General features: G+C 52.4%; 1 protein-coding gene across 1 annotated transcript in view; it reads left to right on the forward strand.

Moving 5' to 3' along the window:
• Lhpp (phospholysine phosphohistidine inorganic pyrophosphate phosphatase) overlaps positions 1 to 14,683 on the forward strand; it is a 96,190-nt gene extending 81,507 nt beyond the window's left edge. The window contains exon 7 of the mRNA XM_051145452.1: positions 14,535 to 14,683. Within this exon, the coding sequence (XP_051001409.1) occupies positions 14,535 to 14,631 (97 nt within the window). The 3' untranslated portion in view covers positions 14,632 to 14,683. The remainder of the gene's footprint in view (positions 1 to 14,534) is intronic.
• The last annotated feature ends 6,379 nt before the right edge of the window (positions 14,684 to 21,062 follow it).

Below are 21,062 nucleotides of genomic sequence, written 5' to 3' on the forward strand. Positions count from 1 at the left end.
CCACCCACCCACCCCACCCACCCCCGCGACCTCCAGCAGCAGGAAGATGTGGTGCATTTGGGGGTTGGGGTGCAGTACAAACACTGGCTTTGCCTGTGGCCTGTGGAGGAAAGCATCCTACCCACACATCCATGGGAAATCCCTGGGACCTTTCTTGTGGGCTGTGCCGCGGCTGGCTGCCCTCATTGCCTGTGATGTTGTAGTCTCCTATCCCTGTTACAAACACTTCTGTGCACGTATATGCCCTGCTGTGCGGTGGTCAGGAGACAATGCCATGATGCCTTCTGGATGTGGCCTTATGCCTTTTGGAGATGGGTAGAGGAAGGTTATGGCCAAGGGAGGCTTTCCCTCAACCCAGGCACAGGAACACTACCAACCCAGAATTCTCAATCAAGGTCTAATTCTGGTGTTGGTAATGCTACGTGTCCCCAGCCTGCCCAGAGACAACCATCAGGGGACTTGGCTTCCTTACCCAACACATCCATAACCCACTTTTCTCCCCACTACCTGCCTCCTTGCTGGAGACTCATGTCACCAAGGCAGTAGCTTCAGGAGGCCAGGCATTTGTCTGTTCCCCAGCACTGTCGCTTCAGGTTCTGTATCTGAGAGAAGCTATGGCTCTCCAGAACATGCCTCTTTCTGGCAAGGCAAAGAACAGATCACACAGCCAGCTAATAGAGGGGCAGGGCACGTTCCCAGCTGCTGGGCTCAGCAAGGCAAGGCAGGGGGCTGGCTCTAGGTAAACAGCCTTCATCCTCCTTGAAGCAAGTAGGCTTCTTGCCCTAGATAGAAAAGGCCTGAGGTCATCATTCTTTTCTGAGCTTTTTCCACCAGCCCCCAAACCAGGAAATCCCTGTTTCCATGCCTCTGTGTGGGGAACACAGACTGAGCCGAGTAGTCCTTCCAAGTGCTGGGGGAGGAGTTTGCAGAATAGAGGGTACCTAAGTGCTGTGTGTGGGGTCCTGGTGTGTTGAGATGGGCTGTTGGGGTACAAGATAGTCGAAGTGTTGGCACTCATAACACTCAGTGGGGGGACCCACAAATACATCTTAGTGTTTTATAGGAATAACAGAAAAAACAAGGCCCAGTCCAGTGCATGGTGAGGTGTCCCTGTAGGTGCTGTAGAGCTGGGGTCATTCAGTGCTATAGTCTGGGGCTGGAGGCAACAGTGTTAGCCACCCCCGCGGAAGGAGACCCAGAGGGTGACGCTCCTACTCTAGCAGACTCTTCTACTTGTGCTGGCCCTGGACTCCTCTGGACACTCCAGGCTCTAAGCACAGGAAGATGTCTGGTCTATGGACTGTGGGATCTAGAGAGGGGAAGGTGCACAGGAGCAGCTGGCGCTGAGTGGGCACCTTTCTGACTCCTGCCTCTTCCTGCACATGCCCCTCTCTCTCTCTCTCTCTCTCTCTCTCTCTCTCTCTCTCTCTGTGTGTGTGTGTGTGTGTGTGTGTGTACGCATGCACATGTCTTCCTCTATCGCTTTCCACCTCATTCCATTGAGACAGGGTCTCTCACTGTCTTGCTTGCTGTTTTTGCTGAGTGGGCTAGGATCTGCCTGTCTCCACCCACCACCACCGGGGTATAGCTATGCCCTGCAGTTTTATTTACATGAGTCCTGGCAATTCAAACTCAAAGCCCAGCGCTTGCAAGGCCAAGTGCTCTTACTCACTGACCCATCCCTCCAGCCCTCTACTGGTTTTTACTTAACTATTTTCGGGTAATTGATACATGAATACTATATTTACAACATTTCTACCCCATTTCCCTCCAATTCTTCCCATGTTCCCCTTTCCTTTTCAATTTCATGACCTTTTTCTATAATTATTCTCATTCTCTCTCTCTCTCTCTCTCTCTCTCTCTCTCTCTCTCTCTCTCTCTCTCTCTCTCTCTCTCACACACACACACACACACACACACACACACACACACACACACTTACTCATAGCCTACTGAGTCACTTAATGTTCTAAGGTATAAGTTTAGAGCTGGCCACTTAGGATTGGATAACCCATTAGGGGGCTCATCCCTTGAGTGGGGGACTTATCCTTCCTCTTTTAACCATCCACAATGGGGGGAGCCTTGTGAAACTTCCCCCACCCATGTTGGCATGATGCAATCCTAGGTAAGCAACTCTATTGTTGAGACTTCGTGAGTGCAGCTCCCTTGTCACGTCTTGTCTAGCAGTAGACAGTCTGGTCCTCGAGCCATTACATTCTTTCTACCTCCTGTTCTGTGTTGTTCCCTGAGTGAGGCATAGGGGTTGCACTGTGGATGTATTAGTTGAGTCTGGGCATCTGGTGGTCATTTGTCCTCTGCATGTCGTGGCTGTCTGTAATCGTCTCCTGTGCACCAAGAAGGAGCTTCTCAGATGAGGGCTGAGTATTGCACGTCACCTGTGGGCACAAGGATACACATCCAGAACGAAGTTAGACATATACTGCTTTAAGAAAATGGAGCCAGGCGGTAGTGGCACACGCCTTTAATCCCAGCACTTGGGAGGCAGAGGCAGGCGGATCCCTGTGAGTTCGAGGCCAGCCTGGTCTACAAAGCGAGTCCCGGACAGCCAAAGCTACACAGAGAAACCCTCACTCATAAAAAACCTCTCCTGCTATAAGTATTTGGCTAGGTTTACAATGCTGGCTTTTTTTTTTTTTTTTCCTTTATGCATTTTTGAAGCAGGGCTTTTCTATGTAGCCCTGGCTGTCCTGGAACTCACTCTGTAGACCAGGCTGACTTGGAACTGGTCTCCCCCCTGCCTCTGGCTCCCGAGTGCTGGAACTATAGGCATTAGCCACCACTGCCAGGCCAATACTAGGTGCTACACAGGGAATGGACCCTTCACTGGTCTATCTGTCCAGGAGCCCACTGCTATAGTTTCCCTCTTCACCCCGCGGCAGGTGCCTCCCACTTTGATGCTGGCATGAATGTTGGTCTGAGCTCCACAGGGGTTCCACTGAACACCTAAACCAGCTTTTTCCTCTCACATCTGATCTTGGGCTGACACACCCTTCCCAAGAGTCCAAGAGTTCCTGGAAGTAATTAGTCTCCTACCAAGGAACTTTGTTTAGGGACAATTTAAGATAACCACAGGTGCATGCTACCCTCCCCACTCCTGCCTACCAGTGACTACACCTGAGGCCAACGCACTTATATGGGAGAATAAGCAAATCAAATGAGCCAGGAAGTCAGGTGGGCAGGGACTGGAAACAAGCCTTGTGGGATGTTAACCCACAATAGAAAGGCTAGTGTGCTGAGGACCTGGCACTTAACAGGCCAGAAGTCACTAAGAGATGGTGTGGCCATTTCTCACTCAGAAAGAGCTAGAATGGAAGACGTACCTGGGTCCTCTTCCCAGTGATCACCCCCCCCCAGAGCACCCTAAAGAAGGTGTCCCATTCCCCCTGTCTCCCAGCCCCCAAGAAGCCCCGTTTGTCCTCAGATCTCAGCACAGCTGATCTCTAATACAGAAACTGAAGACTAAAGAGGGCCTTCCCTTGTGTGACCCATGGAGGGGAGCTGTGGGAGTGGGGTAGGGGTGGAGAAAGAGGGAGCCAATCACTAGAACCTTCCAAACCCAGCAACAACCTCAACCTTGAATCTCAGGCCTTTTGCACCAAACCCTTTTGCACCCTTCCATTTCTCCAGCACCCTTGTGAGGGTTGCTGAGTCCTGCTGCTGTCATCCCCTCTGGCATGGAGCTGGCAGTGGGAGGTCCCAGGGCAGGTTCCTTTGGGCTCCGTAGGCTCAGTGGGAGGGTAGGCCAGGCTTTGAGGGTCAAAGTTGCATTGAGTAAATGCTCCTTCGAGGGGCTCAGCCTCCTGGTCAGGGATGAAAACTGAAGAAAACAAGATTCTGTCCAGGAGCCAGGCAGGCAGCCAGCCAGGAGCCCAGGCAGCTTGGACAGGGTCCCCCATGGACACAATTGGCCCAGTGTGGGGCACACCGCCTCAGGCGGGCTGGCTTCCCAGCCTGAGCTGACCAGCCCCCTCACCGGACTGCTCTGCTGAGTTACAAGCTGGCCTTTCTGGCCTGTGACTAAGGGAGTGATTTAGTTAGCTTTTAGGGGGAGCACAGTACAGGTAGTATGTGGCCTCCTATCTGCTCCCTCTGAGGTCACCTCAGTTTCTTCATTCATACAGAGTAATGAAGGTAACATGCACTGCTCTACCCAGCCTCCAGTACATCCAGGAGGGTGGCTAGGAATGGGACAGGGGGCACCCTTTCTGTTGAGGCTCTCACCTAGGGGTGGCAGGGAGGTTCTCAGTCTTCTTAGGAAGCCTCAGCAGTACCTGTCCTCTCTTGGTCTTAGTTTCCTCACTTAGAACCTAGGGGGCTACACTAAAGACCCTGTCAGGTTTGGGGACTTGATAGATTTTTCTGTCTGCTGCTCTTCAGTATCAGGGCTGTGCCAGGACCTGTGTCCTCTATGCTGGCTCCCTGACCTGAAACCTCTAAAGTGCTTTACCCTACTTCTCTTTAGAGCGTGACTTGAGGTCTCCTGGAGCTGCTATGATGTCGGGCATGTCCCCTCCCTAAGACTCTATCCACAGGGTGGTGGGTTGGGAGCCTGTGACACCTGCTGCAGCCCGTGGCCTGTGTGTGCTTGATAGCATATCCCCAACTCAGGGTTACCTGATCTGACCCTGTCTATAACAGTTGGAAATGGTCTGCAGAGCACATGGCATGTGTTGTGAGCCAGGCAACTATTTGCCCTCAGGGCCAGCACTAGCCAGTCTTGTTCCTCCTGTTGTCAGGCCGCGGGTTCAGCAGGGACTGCCTTGGCCCTGGTTGAGGCTAAAAGATAATCTTGTTAGGTGCAGTAGCACACTCCTTAATCCCAGCATCCAGGAGGCAGAGGCAGGCCGACCTCGGTCAGTTTGAGGCCAGCCTGGACTACAAACCGAGTTCTAGGCTAAGACCCTGTCAATGATGGTGATGATGATGGTGATGATGATGGTGATGATGATGATGGTGATGATGATGATGGTGATGGTGATGATGATGATGGTGATGATGATGATGATGGTGATGATGATGACACTTGTTAATTTCCCAATCTTTGTAACTGTGGCCCTGTAATACTTAACTCACCCTGATCCCTCTTCAGAGTTGTGTAGTATTCTCCCTAGCAGGTACACCACACCAGACTTACTCTGCCACAGGCGAGTACCCTCTTTGCTGTGGACTGCGGTGCACAGATGTTCTAAACATCCCTTAGCACATGCGTGCTTTAATTCAGCAAGTGTTTATCGAGAACTTTCCACAAAACAAACTCCATGTTGCTTTAGGATTGACTCTTAACCAAGATGTCCAGGCTTGAGGTAGAAGGACAGTGTTCCTTCAATGGATCCCAATACTTAAGTCAGCTGTCTCTCCAACAGAGATGGATGCTCGTGCATCTGAAATGAGAGAAGGTGAGCCCTCTGGTAGCCCTTCCTCTGCCTGCTATTCAGTGCTGGTTCAGCCTGACACCCATGGGCAGCCTCAGTTATTCCTGCACCGGTGCATGTCAGAGGGCAGCTTGCTCAGGGCGGGGGTTGGCCCAGGCTTTGCGGAACATGCTGTTGCCTAGAACAGCTGCATCCCCGTCAGGTGCTCTGGCCACCTGGATCCCTGTTTAATGCTTCCCAGTGGAGCAGGTGTGCTAAAGGCAGAGGCTGTTCTGGAAGAAGTCCCTGGAGAGTCATGAGGTCAGGAAGTCAATTTCTAAGCTCCAGTCACACTTGCATGGAGCAGGAACTCCCAGGGAGCAGCTGGCTCACCAGCCATGGGCACTGTGAGGGGAGGGGGTGGCGCTCACTGGGAGTAGAGAGATCAGCACAGAGGTTCTAAATGTAAGCACCACCCTGGCACCTGGTAGTCTGGGCAAGTTGTTTTTAGGAGTGTCCATGCCCTCCCATACCAGGGCGCTAAGCCCCTCGTAGCCTCACTTCTGCCTACTAACAAGATCCCTGGCTCAGTCCCTGGGCTCTGGCCATGGGAGTAAAGATAGCATAGGTCCTCAAGAGGCAAGATTTGGTGATGCCAGTCAGCTACAAGGCCAGCAAAGGTACCCCTTCTCCATGTCATTGGTCTCCTGGCACCCCTGTGACAACTCAGAACTTAGGGGTGCAGCCTCCGAAAAGCTGGCTTAAGGAGAGGGCAGAATGGCTTTTCTGAGAGGCCCTGAGTGGGTGAACACCTGGCCTTGTGCCCTGGGTGTGGCAGGTACACATCTCTCAGGGACTTAGCAAGGGGAGGGACCAACTTGTTTAAGGCCAAACACACATACCAGGTGTTTACCATTTTTCTTTTTTTAAAATCAAAACAGGAACAGCTGTCAGGGGCTCCTCTATCCCAGCCCAGCTGCCAGCCCCCAACAGGCCTGCCTTTGCCAGCCTTTAAGTGACTGTTGTTCATCACCTGACAGCTCAGTGCAGGTCCCCCATGGGATCTAGATCAGGCTACATATGCTTCCAAAACAACCTCCCAACACCCTGGGCAGGCCGCTTACCCTTTCTGACCTTCGGTTTGTCAGATGTAAGATTGCGGTGGTAGCATCTCCTTCTCTAACTGCTGTAAAGACAAGAGGAGCTGAGCGGGGCAAGTCCTCTTGCCAGGTCCTCGCAGGCCCATGCGGCCGGGGTACACCTTGCAAGGGCAGTCACTGTCACAGATGACTGTGAACAGCACTCCTCCTTGGCTTGGGGACCCAAGAAGGATTCGTTGCTGCCCTTTCTGTTTGAGAGGAGTCCAGAGTTGTTTGTTGCCTCTCCCCCAGCACGGCTACACAAATCTTTGCAGGACTTGAGTCTCTGCTGCCAGAGGCTTACTCAGAAACTGCATTGCAGCCTGGTAACCCCTAACCCCTGGTGTGACAAGCATATAGTTTCATAGTTCTGTTGAGGGCCCCTTGGAGAAAATGCTTGCCCCTGAAATATGTGGGCCCCAGGACCTGGCTACCATCTCTCCTGCTGGTCCAGTATGAGTTCCCAAAAGGCTTGGAAGCTATCCCTGGCCCCTCTGGCCAGAGCCAGCTGAGAGACCACAGACAGCAGGGGTACATTTGATCAACCACCTCGTCTAGCAGGCCCACATCAGTCTATCTGGGATCAAGCTCTAACTTTGGGCCCCTCTGTCTGTTCTCTCCATCCAGCCTGTCCACCTAGGTCCAGCACTGGCTGTGGGCACACCCGCTCCCAGCTGCTTCATCTCCTTACTTCCCACTGTGGCCTTGGGACGGGCTCTTCTCAGCTCGGTTTCATAGATGGAGAAAGGAGGCTCTGGGTGTCCGTTTGCCTAAGGATACATGGATGTCCTTCTAGCAACTCTTGCGTCCCTATGTGCTGGTAGAGGACGGGCAGCAGGGCAAGGCCATGACTGACATAACACAGTTGTAGAAGAGTGGGTGGTGCTCAGTTTGGGAACCACAGGGCTTAGACTGGCCACCTAAGGAAGGAGGCCAGGACTGGGCATAGGAAGGTGACAAGGAAAGCTGCCTGGTGGACATGTTTCTTGGGGATTAAGTCTCAGCCAACGTTTTACAGTGGTAGGCTAAAAATACATTTGATTGGAGGGTGCCTATCATTAGAGCTCTGTGAGTTCAAGGCCAGCTTGGTCTACAGACCAAGTTCCAGCATAGCCAGGGCTACACAGAGGAAACCCTGACTCAAAACAAACAAAAAGAATGAGCAATAGACAGTGGAGATGAGACAGGAGCCACTAGCCTTATTCCCTTGAGGCATCTGTTGGGTCTACCAAATTGCTCAAGAAGCCAGACTGTAGCTTCTAGTTTTATTTTTTGTTTGTTTGTTTTGGGTGTTTGAGACAAAGTCTCATTTAGGTAGCCTTGGCTGACCTGGACCTCACTGTGTAGATCAGGTTGGCCTCAAACTCAAAGAGATCTTCCTGTTTCTCCTGGGATTACAAGTGTTTGCCACCATACTTGGCTGGCTTTTAGGGGTGTTTGTTTGTTTGTTTTTGTTTTTTGAGATAGGGTTTCTCTGTGTAGCTTTGGCTGTCCTGGACTCCCTTTGTAGACCAGGCTGGTCTGGAACTCACAAAGATCTACCTGCCTCTGCCTCCCAAGTGCTGGGATTACAGGCTTGTGCCACCACGCCTGGCTTGGCTTTTGGTTTTGAAGGGCTCTGTGAATACTAGCCAGAAACTCCCAGGATGCTCATTAGGTGTGTGAATTCAGGGCACAGGCTCCCTACTCCAGCCATGGTCAGGGATGTCAGAGAGGACTCCCATGAGACCAATGTCACACCAACAGCTGGTTCCTGCTCACCACGCAGCCATCTGTGGTGTGTGAGAACCTCACAAGAAGCTCTCCACTGTGTGGACTAGGTTCAGATGGATCCATGGGCTGAGTTCTGGTTGATGGTATCACCAACTGAACTAAGTCATGAATAGGCCATAGGGTGATCCTGGGCGGTAGGTAACAGTGTCCATTGCAAAAATCCCTGCCGGCTTCCATGGCCAACTAGCTGCCTGCCGGACGTGACCTTGCTCAGACCTGGTTCCTGGTCCTGATGACTCTAAGCTGCCCAGAGGCCCTCAGCCTCCTATCTCATCAGCTTTTATGAGCTGTGGGCTCTTTTCACCTCACAGTCAAAGCTGCAAACTCGTTAAAGCTGAGATTTGATCCTGAGGCAGAAGGAGGGCAGAGGTGCCCCTGACACAGACATCAGGGTCTGGCCAGAGGTCACCAAGCTCAATGGCGACTCCCAGAGGAGCCTGTCTCTAGATGAGGTTGAAATGTTGCAAACTTACTCCGCCATTACCACTGGGGCTCTGGGCTGTCTCCACCTGCAGACTGCTCTTCCTTGGACCTGGAGACACCGGCCACATTTGTGCCAAGTGCTGGGGAGAGCTCATGGGGATGCTCCGCAAGGCTTGTACCCACATAGGTTGGAGGACCTTGGCCTAGAGTGCAGCTCACACACTGGCTGATAATCTTCCGCCCACAACTCAGACCTATGAATGTCATTTCATGGGGTCAGAGGTAGTGAAGCATCTGGTGTGGGGGGTTGCAGGGGGCTGAGACACCAGCAGGCTTGCCTCCCACAAAAGCCAAGAGAATGGGGCTGGGAGACCTCCCTTCTCTGGCTATAAATCCAAGCTGCTCTGAAGCCCTTGGGAGATACCCCTCCACCAGACACAGCAGAGCTTCCTGCTGTCTACCTGTCCTCTTAGAAATCACTCAGAAGTCCTAGAGCCCAGCAGGGCGGGCAGGAGACCAAGATGCTACATGCCCAACCAGCAGCCATCCCCCTGGCCTGAGTCTGTGGCTCCTGAAAATGTGTGAGACCCTGCCTCAGTTTACCCATCAGGGTTCAGCACCCTTGAAACTGGTATGAACACCACCACCTCCTGCTAGGGGAGACCCCTGATTCCTCCAGTTGGAGGACAGATCAGCTTGGGATGGGCCTCCAGGTCCTTGAGGCCCTGTCTGCATCAGGGAGTTTAGTTAGGTGAGCCCTGCCCCACCATAGGCCTTCAGCTATAGATGGGGCTGAGACCACCAGGGACAACCTCAGGGAACCACGGGGCTAGAACAGACAACATGCCCTCCTCTGCTTCTGAGCTGCACACCCCGCCTCCAACATATGCTGCCCACATGCAGGGAGGGTGTATCTCAGCTGGGGGCACAGGTCCCCACCCCACTCTCAGCTCTGCTGACATGCTGACAGGTTTTTGTCCCAGTGGAGTAAGAGTGAGAACAGCAGCCGGAGCCCTGGGAGGGGGATGGGAGCTGGGGTGTAACAGTATGGAGCTCATCTGGGTAGTGCACAGAGGGCCAGCTGGGAGCTCTGCCGTCCCCTTCAGCCCCCTGACTTCCATGGAGAACTGTTGGAGTTTGGAGTCGGGGTCTGGGCTGGTTGACCCTCAAAGTGCACAGCATTTTCAGTTGCACGGCAGAGCATGGCAGAGCATTGGGCAAGACACTAGACCGGATCCTGGCCACATTCTTACTCTGTTGGGCTGTCAAGAGATGGAACTTTTTGGTCGCCTGTGTTGCCTAGAACTCTTGACTCCAAGGGAGGCACCAGCCAGAGAAGATGTCTCCACTCCCTTGAGTGGGCAGGGAGCCACAGGCCTAATGCAATGGTTTAAATGAGAACAGCCCCCATAGGCTCAGATATCTGACCGTCTAGTTTCCAGTTAGTGAACTGTTTAGGAAGGATTAGGAGGTGTGGCCATGTTGGAGGAGGTGTGTTCCTGGGGCGGGGTGTGAGGTTTTAAAAGCCCACCCCCGCCCCCACTCCCCAACCCCACCTCTGCATGCCTCAGTCTTGCTGATAATATGTAAGCTCTCAGCACCGTGCCTGCATGCCTACCGCCATGCTTCCTGCCATGGTAACCTTCTGAAACAATAAGGAAGCCCCCCCCCCCTGTTATATGCTTTCTTTATATGGTGTCTCTCCACTACAGTAGAACAGCAACTAAGACACCTCAGTAGGAGCCTCATGAGGACTCTTTCAGTCCTGCCTTTAGCCAGTCTCTCTCACTGGAGCTTGGGGAATGGCCCTGATCCTTGACTTGTGGCCAGCCTTCAGATTGCTCCAGGCCAGTGATGACTCCTAATGAAGCCTTGTTCTGTGATGGCTGTAGCTGGTCTCAGGTAGGGACCCAGCTGGAGAGTGTGTGTGCAGGTGCCCGAGGTCAGAGTTACCCTCCGAGGGCTGTGACAGGAATAAATCCCTTTGTATGTCTCTCAGCCACCAGGCCTTGAATACAGTGGATACTGGGAGGCCTTGGCTGAACAAGGGAAGGATGTCTGCCCACACATCTTCATAATCAGTGGGACCCAGTGTTTTCCCCCAAGCGACAGGGCAGGGAGCCCCCAGCTCCAGGCACACTCTCCCTACCCACCTCCAGAACCTAAGTGTAGTGTTATAACAGAAATTAGGGGTAGGAGCATCTGCCTGAGGATTGTGTGCAGTGCCAATCACCCAGCTACACTACTGGGAGGTCACTGACCCACAGGCACCCGCCAGCATCCCAACACAGGCTACACAGTGCTTGGCTACTAGCTGGCTATAACGTAACCTGGTCTCTTGCTTGCTCTTCTGGGACCCAGGAAACTGTGTCTTGACCATGTGTGTTCTGAGATAGAGGAGTCCTTCTTACGAATACATGCTCAGTGGAAGGAGTGTCCCCTGTAGGCTTCTGGAACAGGTTGGATTTATAGCCTAGAGGAGGCCCATCTTCCAGCCCTGTCCACCTGACCTTTGCAGGAGCCGTGCTGTGCTTTCCAGGCTCCCTGGTGGTTCAGAGTCCCATGGCACCCACACTCAGATGTAAAAATGCCCTTTGCATCTGGCCCCTGAAGCAATACCCTCTGTCCTCCCACTGCGTCAGTGTGGCCTACAGTTGGCATCACTACCCCAATGCCAGTTCCCAGTTCATGAATGTTCTTTCTCTGGGCAGCCCCAGGATCAGGCCTCAGCCACCAGGGGCAGCCAGCCCAACTGGTCCAAAGCAGTGGACAGAAATGTATGCCTCCTTATAGTCATGAGAGCCCTGTCGTACCCTGTTCTTGGGGAGCCGGCAGTGACTGGGAAAAAGCAGAAGGATAGCAGAAGTGCTACCCCTGAGGAGGTCCTCTGTGGCCTTCTGCCATCTGTGCCCTGGAGGTGGAGGTGGCAGGAGGCAGTCCTTTCTGGGCTCCTTTGCTTGGGGCCCTGTGCCATTCTCCTTCACTGGGTACAAAGCCCATCCCTGTGAAGCTGGCCCGTGGGCTGTGTGCACAGAACCGCCTTGTTCCTGCCCTTACTGAGTTGTTCCCTGCATTCAGCTCCCAGGGCATGTGGGGGAGGAATAGCTAATGACAGGCGGCACCCTGCCTCCCAAGCCCTTTGTTCATTCACTGGGTGACACTTCCTGGGTGCTGCTGAGGGCCAACCCTGCTCTGGGGGACACAGAAGGGAAACATACCCAGTGCCATCATTGGCAGGTGGGGAAGCAATGTGTCCAGCTGCGGTGGGGCAGGGGACAAGCTCTGTATGTTCAGAGAGCACTGGGCGCTATAGATAGTGCAAAGTCGGAGGCCGGGACTGTAAGTGGAGTCTTTCTTGAAGGATATGTAGGTCTCATCGAGCAAATTTCAAGAGCATTCTGAAGAAAGGCATAGTGGTTGACAGTCAATGCAGGAGGATTGCTGTGAGTTGGAAGGTAGCCTGGGCTACCAAGTGAGACTGTCGGAGGAAGGAAGGATTCTAAAGCTTAGCACAGACAATGGCCTCTAAGTCTGGGGACTGTCTGAAGCTGGTGGCTGTCACTTGGAGGGATCTAGGCGGAATGGAACTCTGCTCTGCTGAGGATCTAGGCTATGGGCATTTGGGACAGTCAGCAGTTTATACAGGGGACAGGCCAGAGCAGGTGAGCATTTCAGGGCAACATCCATGGCTTCAGGAGAGAGGGAAGGGGACCGGACTGAAGGGGACTCTACTTGATCCAATGGGAGGGGCAGGGGCAAGCTGGAAGGAACCAGTCTGGCCTGGGTAGAACATGTCCCCTTTTCCCTTGTGAGGAACCCACCAGAGGACAGGCTGGCAGCCATGCTGGTGGAGGCCGACCTGATCCTGCAGATTTTGTGGGACCCACCACAACTGCTGTGCAGGGAGAGAGGAAGGGTCTGAGAGGAGTGCCTCCTCCAAGGAGGCCAGCAAGCCCCAGACTCCAAACAGTATCCAGGTGAGCCGGACAGATGCCTGGCAAAGCTGCTTCTGCCCCACTTCCAGCCAGGACCCAAGGGCTAGGGCTGCAACTGTGAACAGACATCCCCAGGACGATGGTGAAGGCTGGGCTCAGGCCTTTGTCCTTTCACAGACTCCTGGCCACTCATAATGCCCTTATGCCCTGGCTGTTTCCTATCTTGCCTGTACAGGCCCCACCCATGAATGTGGAGCCAGGCTATTCCTAGCGTCCTTCCCTGTGGGGAGATGCTCCCCTGGTCCCTTTTGTCTGGGGCCTTAGCAGGTAAGGGAGGCCTCTTCCCTCCAGGAGGTGACTTCCAGGCCAGCCATCCTATAGTTGTCAGAATCCAATATCAGAAAAGGACAGCATGGACTTTAGCTGTCAGGCAACAGAATCACTTCCTTCAGGCTGGGTGAAGTCTTGAGGAGGCAAAAATACTGCAGGTAGATGTAGTTCCCAGGAAGTGTGAGTCAGGCCTGGGGTAATCTCAGCAGTGGGAGGGTTGCAGAGGCTGGCCCTCCTCCTGCCACACCCTAGTTGACTGCTTAGTGTGACCCCATGAAGCCTGGGGACAATGGGAAGGGGACAGACTCTGGCTCACAGCCCTGGCACAGCTGCCCATGGCCCACATGTTCAGAGGACTGTGAAGATGAGCCCACCCTGGCTCCTCCTGTGGCAGAGTTCCTCTTGCCGGTCTTGCTGTCTGCTTTTAGAGCCCATTCTGAATTCAGGACTCAGCCTAATCCAGAAGTCTCAGGAAGTGTCCAGTCAGACCGCAGGTGTGGCTAGGGAATGGGTGAAGGCTGAGGGGAGGCCCTAGTCTTCTGCATCCCAGCCGGAGAAGGGCTTTGCTGAGAGCCCCTGGTGTCCCCTGTGAGGCAGCATGTGGCATCCCAGAGCATCAGGGAAGGGAGGAGTTCTGATTGCCAGTACCCTTGCCATCCCCACAAAGCACATGTATCAGATAGCACCCCAACTGCCAAGCGGGGTGCTCTCCCTGGGTGGCACTTCTGCTTCAGGAAAATGGAGCCAAGACCAGCAGGTACGCTGCAGCAGAGTGGTGTGGAGTGGCTCTCAGAAGGACTGTGTGTGTGCCCTAGTGGGACTGCAGAGGAGGGCACAGTGGGAGCCACAGCCCTGGCTGTCTGGCAGGGCAAAGGGCACAGAGACTGCTCAGAATAAAAGTAGGCTACATGCTGGAAGCCAGCTTACTGTAGCCAAATAGCTGTGGCTTCAGAAGATCATTGTAGGGTCACTGGCTGCTAAGGTTTGCCTGTGGTTTGTCCCCCGAGGGCTCATGTTACGGAGGCTTGGTGTCCAGTGTGACCATGTGGGAGGTGGTGGGACCTTGAAAGATTTGGCGTCTGAGGGAAGGACACTGAGTTACTATTCTCAGGACGGTTGGGGGGATGATTCTTTTTCCTTCTCCTTTTTTGAGACAGGGTTTCTCTGTGTAGCCCTGGCTCTCCTGAAACTCATCCTGTAGATCAGCCTCAAAAATCACAGAGACCCTCCTGCCTCTGCCCCCCAAGTGCTAGGACTAAAGGTGTGTGCCACCATGCTCAGCTTGGGGGTGGTTCTTGTGGACAGTGAGAGGAAGACCCTCCTCAGTAGTGAGTCCTTAAAGCTTAAGCCTCAGCCCTGACTCACTCTTGTGTACTACACATTGCTCTTATGGTCTGCTCTCTGTGATGCCCGAGCCAGGGCCTAAATGTAGGATGTCCAGCCTCTAGAGTTGGATCTACACAAACGTCTTTTCTTTATAATGTTACCTGGGCTCTAGTATACAGTTATAACAAAAATGGACTATGTCCTGCTAGACTGACCTGTGGCCCTGTCTCCTCCAGGCCTGGTGATGAGCATCACCCAGAAGTGAAGGCGGATGGGTATGTGGATAACCTCGCAGAGGCTGTGGACCTGCTGCTGCAGTACATGGACAAGTGACGGGCCTTCAGAGACAGTGGACAAGTGCTTCCTGCTGCTCCTATACTTCCTTCCGCCATTGTGCCCTCTCCCCCATACTTCCAGACCCCAGGCTGCCCAAGGCTTTGCTTGCCCTGCCCTCTGCCCACTGCTGGCCTTGGCAGGGTGTGGGCATTTCTGGGGTGTTTGCCCTTGGGACAGAGGAGGCAGCCGTCCCCTTCCTCAACCTCCCTCTACTGTCAACATTCCTCCCAGGCTCGGGGCAGAGGTCTGTTCCCTACCTGTGGCCTGCTCCTCTCCCTGGCCCATCCCATGTTTCCCATAGTGACACCCAGGAGGGTGGAAGAGACCTGTCAGGCCTCCAGAAAAAGAAACCCTCAGGCATGGGCTGGAAGGTCCCTCTGAGACTGTCCGTGAATTTCTTTAGTCACCATTGGCACTTGGTCCTTACTTGGCACCATCCAATTCGATGAGACACATTGCCCCCTCATGAACTCTCTCATGTGAGTGAGGAACCTACAAAAACCCAGGGGCCTGCCCTGTACAGCCTGGGACGCACAGAGCTGAGCCAGCCTGCCCACCACCCACAGCCCTACCTGGCCCCAGGAAACAATGCCAGCCTACTATTCTTCCTGTCCCCATGAGTTCCCCAGACACAGGCTGGGCTAGTCCCTGAGGCTCTCTCAGGAAACTGAAGACTACCATCCCACAGAGCAGAAATGTCCATCTCTACAGCCAAGGACCTCGGAGGCAGGAGGGACAGACTTCGACTGTTCCCAGTGCAGAGAACAAGCTGATGCCTCAATAAATTTGGCCTCCACAGCCCACCTTTGACTCAGCTTCTGTTAGTAAGTGTCCAAAGTGGGTAGAGAGAGAATGGGGCCCCCAAACAGGGGCTTAGGCTCCGGCCCTGGTCCTGCTGTTTGTGAGAGCCACTGACAGTGGAGGGGCGAGGCTACAGCACTTCTCACCTGCTTGACCCCTTTTAAGAAATGGAGACAGAGAGTGGTCAAGTGGAGTTTCTTCATCCCCAGTGGAAGAAGACAGGCCAGGGCAAATACCAGCACTGCCTCCTATAGTCATATATATATATATATATATATATATATATATATTTTTTTTTTTTTTTTAAGATTTATTATTTATACAGTATTCTGCCCACATGTGTGCCTGCCCACCACAAGAAGGCACCAGATCTTATTACAGGTAGTTGTGAGCCACCATGTGGTTGCTGGGAATTGAACTCAGAACCTTCGGAAGAACAGACGGTGCTCTTAACCTCTGAGCCATCTCTCTAGCCCCTCATATATATTGTTAAAAGATTATTAAGTTCTATTTGTGTGTGTGTGTGTGTGTGTGTGTGTGTGTGTGTGTATGTACAAGCGTTCCATAGGTACACCTGTGGCGGTCAGAGGAACTGCTTGTTAGAGTAGGCTCTCTCCTCCACCTTTCCTTAGGTTCTGGGGCTGAGATGCAGCAGGTCCACTTGCATGGCAAACACCTTACCAGCCACGCCTGCAGCAGCCCCAAGTTTTCATTACTACAGTAAAACAGAAGAGGCAGGCTAAGTGTGGTGTGGTCTGTGCTTGTAATCCTAGCACTTAGGAAGCAGAAGCAGGAGAATCATCACAGATTCTAGGCCAGCTTGAGCGACATAGCAAAACTGTCACAAAATGATAACAAAAAATGAAAGGAGAAAAAAAAAAAAAAAGGAAGAAAAGAGAGAAGAGCAGATTTGGGGAGGCTAGTGGGCACAGCATCAGCCTCAGCTGGTTTCATTAAAACCTCATGAAATTGTCCAAGGTGAGACAGGAAGACAGACGGGATGGCCCTTTTGAGGACATGACCCCAGCTGACCTAAGGACTTTCCATACTTTAAAGGTCCCACCGGCTCCTGCCACCACCACTTACGGGATCAAACTTCCAACTTACGGCTCTGAGGGTACCACAACCATCTTTAGCCACAGTGCCTCAGTAGACCTGCCAATGGTGAGCCATGCTGTCCACAGTGGCACAAGACAAAGGACCTCTGCGACACTCTTCCCTCCCACCCAGTGTCAGGTTTCAGAACCTGCTGAATAGATAACTGATAGGCTGTTTCTTCCCCAATCAACCCAGAAGCCGCTGATTAATCTAGGGAGACAACTTTTCATAAGAAATCAGCTATGGGCCGGGCATGGTGGCACATGCCTTTAATTTCAGCACTTGGGAGACAGAGGCAGGTGGATCACTGTGAGTTCGAGGCCAGCCTGGTCTACAAAGTGAGTCCAGGACAGCCAAGGCTACATAGACCCTGTCTCAAAAAACAAAACAAAAACAAAAACAAAAAAAAGTCAGCTATGGAACTGGCTCAGTGCATAAAGCAGTCAACTGGGAGAGAGCTCTCGGAGGAGTAGCTACAATCAGTTAATTGCTAGCCATTCATTCAAGCATGCAGACCTAAATTGACTCCCTAGAACCCAGGATTAAAAAAAAGAAAAAAGAAAAAAAAGCGTACCAAGCACTCAAGGCAGAGGCAGAGGCAAGTGGATCTCTGTGAGTTCAACTCCAGCCTGGTCTACAGAGTGAGTTCCAGGACAGGCAAGGCTACACAGAGAAACCCTGTCTCAAAAACAAAAAACCCTATCTCAGAAACAGACAGGCTGGCAAGACAGCTGAGTGTGTAGGCATTTGCCACCAAGCCTAAACAACCTGCATTTGATCCCTGGGATCCCTGTGACAGGAGAGAATGGAGTCCTACACCCAAGTTGTTTTTTACTTCCACACCCATTCTATGGCTCCTACACTCACACATACTCAAATAAATAAATGTGGTCAAAAATATAAAGTAGAAAGATTGAGGAAGACACCTGACATTGACCTCTGGCTTCCACATACATGTGCGTGCACGTTCATGCTCACTCGTGCATACACACACACACACACACACACACACACACACACACACACACGATGTCATCTGAGGACTAAAACTTGAGGCAGACATCTGGCCTCCACATATGTGCACACTGGTGCAACTGCACACACATAAAGGAGTCAGGAGTCCTCTGTGAGAGTAGTTCCCTAGACTAAGACACTGAAACCTGGGTCCCCTGGCACTGTGTGCACACCGGTGGGGCCTTGCTGTGCAGGTTGACCTCTAGTCTAGCAGAGGAAAAAACTGGCTGAGTATCTGAGTCAGGATGAGGGGCCACCAGTCTTCCAATGTCACTAAGCTTCAAGGGAGGGTCTTTGCCCTATTAGCTGGATAGACAGAAAGCCCCTGTAGAGTCCACAGCAGCTCAGAATGGAGGGTGTGTGACCACTGGAGCCAGTGCAGTGGGCAGTGCTTGCTAGTGAGTGTGCCTTGGGGGTATTGGGGTTTTTCTCCCCCTTTCTTTTTCTGCCAAGGAGTGGTTTGCAGACCCTATATGATCTGATCAGAGATGGCACTATCCTCTGAGCCACAGTGGGTTCAGTGACATGGTCCTTAAAAGTGACTCATCCAGACTCTAGAAGGAAGAGGCAGGGTGGGAGCTCCAAGGTCTAGCCCACATCTTGCATGGCTCTTTCTGAAGCTGTATTCTGAGATGTCCCCTCCAGCCTTGTCTGAAATCTCATGAAGATGGCCTTGTGGTGACCTCAGGGCTACAGTCATCTAGTGCACCGCTGTCCTCTCCCTCCAGAGAGGATCCATTCTTGCCCTAAAGGTGACAGCCTCTTGCCTTGATGCTTCTCAGGGTGCCGTACCCCCCTTCTCTTGGTCTTTCAGCTGCCTAGCAGTCAGCCTATATAGAGTTATCACAAGGGAATAAAAGGGAGAAAAGCCTAAGACTCTCAAGTTCTCAACAGTGGACCCGGCAGGAAGAAAGCCTCCTGAAGGTTACCTTAAAATGGGGGCACAGGAGACCCAGCCATGTGCTGAGGCTGCAGGTGATCAGGGACCTACCTCACCAGCCAGTGCAGTTTTCATTATTGTGCCAGCTTTTCCTCGGGTGGTAGGTATGGTGAGCATCTTGCACTAAATTTTGATGTCTTGGGGCTATAGAAGCAGTGTTATTGTCGGAAATACAACCAGAAAGTTTAAATAGGAACCAGTAGCCACTTGGAGGTCTGGTCACTGTCCAGGCTGGGGCGTTTCTATGCACACTTGGGGAAAGGGCTGCTTTCTAGTGTACAGAGAGCCAACATCGACTTGCCTACAGAAGCCCATTGGGTCACCATCCCTCAATGGCTACTTCCATGAGCCAGCTGGGCTTGGGGACTGCAGAATGTTGAGGCCTACAGCTGAACAACAGAGCACGGAGTGATGCCATTGTCTGTGAGCCCAAGCCTGGCTGCAAGCAGGGTCCTGGTTTTACTAGTTTGTTTGTTGTTGTTTGAGACAGGGTTTCTCTGTTTAGCCTCGGCTGTCCTGGACTCGCTGGTAGACCAGGCTGGCCTCGAACTCACAGCGATTCACCTGCCTCTGCCTCCCAAGTGCTGGGATTAAAGGCGTGTGCCACCATGCCTGGCTGCAGGGTCCTGTTTTAAGAAGACCTCAAAGTGTAGACACAGCAATGGCTGGGGAGGCATCAGGACGGAGGCCAGGGCAGCCATGCTTGAGCTGAAGCAGGGCCAGTATGAGGTTGGTACCATCGGGGAGTGTGAAGTGCGGGTAATGGGGCTGTTGGATCATTCAAGGCCATTGCGCCCTGTCTTTGGGAATCTGAGGGGCAGCGCAGTGCTTGATGGCTTTCCTTGCCCTCTGTCTTGCTATTGTCACCTATCATGTATGAAAAGCAGAAGGGTGGTATCTTGGGAAGACCAAACAACAGTCAGCCTGGGCTCTTTCTCTCTCATGCGCTGATTTTAACTGTGCGCATAGTGTACGTTGTGTGTGTATGGTGTGTGCCAGTGTGCATGTGATGGCCTTTGCCTGCCGAGCTGTCTTTCTGGCCACAAGGGGTGGTTTTGAGGGGTTTTTGTTTTGTTGGCTCTAGGGATTGAATTTAGCGCCTTACACATGCTAGCAAGGACTTCCATTACTAAGCTCTATCATTAACCTAGCCCATATAGGTTTTTGTTTTGTTTTGTCTCTTTGGAGACCAAGTCCTGGTACTTAGTTCAGACTGGCCTTGAATGTACAATCCTCCTGTGTGCTGGGGTTTCAGGTATGTGTCACCACTCCAGGACACCTCTTTTTTTTTTTTTTTTTTTTTCAATTTTTATTTTCTGTATATGGATGATGTTCTGCCTGCATGTATGTCTAAGTATGCAGTGCCCAGGAAGACCAGAACCATTGGGGTCTCTTTGATCCTTTTGTTTTTGTTTTTTGTTTTTTCAAAGACAGGATTGTCTCTTTTGTTCTTAACTGAGCCACTTCCCGTCCTCTACCACCTCCCTCCTTTCTTTCTTTTTTTAAAGATTTATCTATTTATTAATTATATATACAGTATTCTGTCTGCATGTAACTCCTGCAGGCTAGAAGGGGCACCGGATCTCATCATACATGATTGTGAGCCACCATGTGGTTGCTGGGAATTGAACCAGGGACCTTTGAAGAACAGACAGTGCTCTTAACCTCTGAGCCATCTCTCCAGCCCCTCCTTCTTAAGTTACATGCTCACATTCCATTTTGTTTGACGGGGGACCTTTTGCCAAAAAAACAAAACAGAAGAGTATTCCAGGATGTCATCTCCAGACTAGGATGCTCTGGCCTCAGCAGAGGATCTGGAGAACATTCCAAGGCCCGATTACAGGGACCAATGCTGGTGACAGAAATGAAATGAACCTCTGCACTGGGGTCCTCAGGACTGTAGACACAGCGCTCTCCTGAGCTTCAGTTACCCAGGTCTCTGGTTTGGAAGGTACGCACAGGACTGTATATACCCATCCTGGGGTAAACTGTGTGTTCTAATTATCTCCACAGCCCAAGAAGCAGAGTTCTGAACTGTGCTGCCCTCCATGGGGCAGAAGCCCTAAGCTGACAGACAGCAACAGCCCAGCTATCCAGCCTCCGGGGATGCTCCATGGAAAAGGAAGTGGGCTGCCCAGGGCCTGAGGGACTCTTCTTGGTGGCCTCTGAGCCAGATCAGCTTCCTCAGAAATAACAGGGCAGCATGCCCCACACCCCATGCCAGTGTAGGTCTCTGGCTCTTCGTTTGAGGTCCCCTGTGATGGCCAAAAGAAGTCCTCTCTTGCAGTTTTTCCCACAGCCACCCTGCACTGCATCCTCTCCCTGAGGCATGGGGACAGAAGTCCACCCTGTGGTCCTCCCAGCCCAGAGCCAACACTCTCATGGACAGAGTGGACAAGAGAGCTGCTGGTTCACTGCACCCAACAAAAAGCACACAGCCATGCCCAGGCAGCCGGGTGTTGAACCAGGAAGCTTTATTTACACAGTAAAAGTAACAAGCAAATTCCTGAGACTAGAGCGGCTGTAGTGCAAGACAGTCATGGCCTGTGGGGGAGGGGCAGGCAGCGGTACGCGG

The sequence above is a fragment of the Acomys russatus genome, chromosome 5 (assembly GCF_903995435.1).
Source record: "Acomys russatus chromosome 5, mAcoRus1.1, whole genome shotgun sequence".
Taxonomy (NCBI): Eukaryota; Metazoa; Chordata; class Mammalia; order Rodentia; family Muridae; genus Acomys; species Acomys russatus.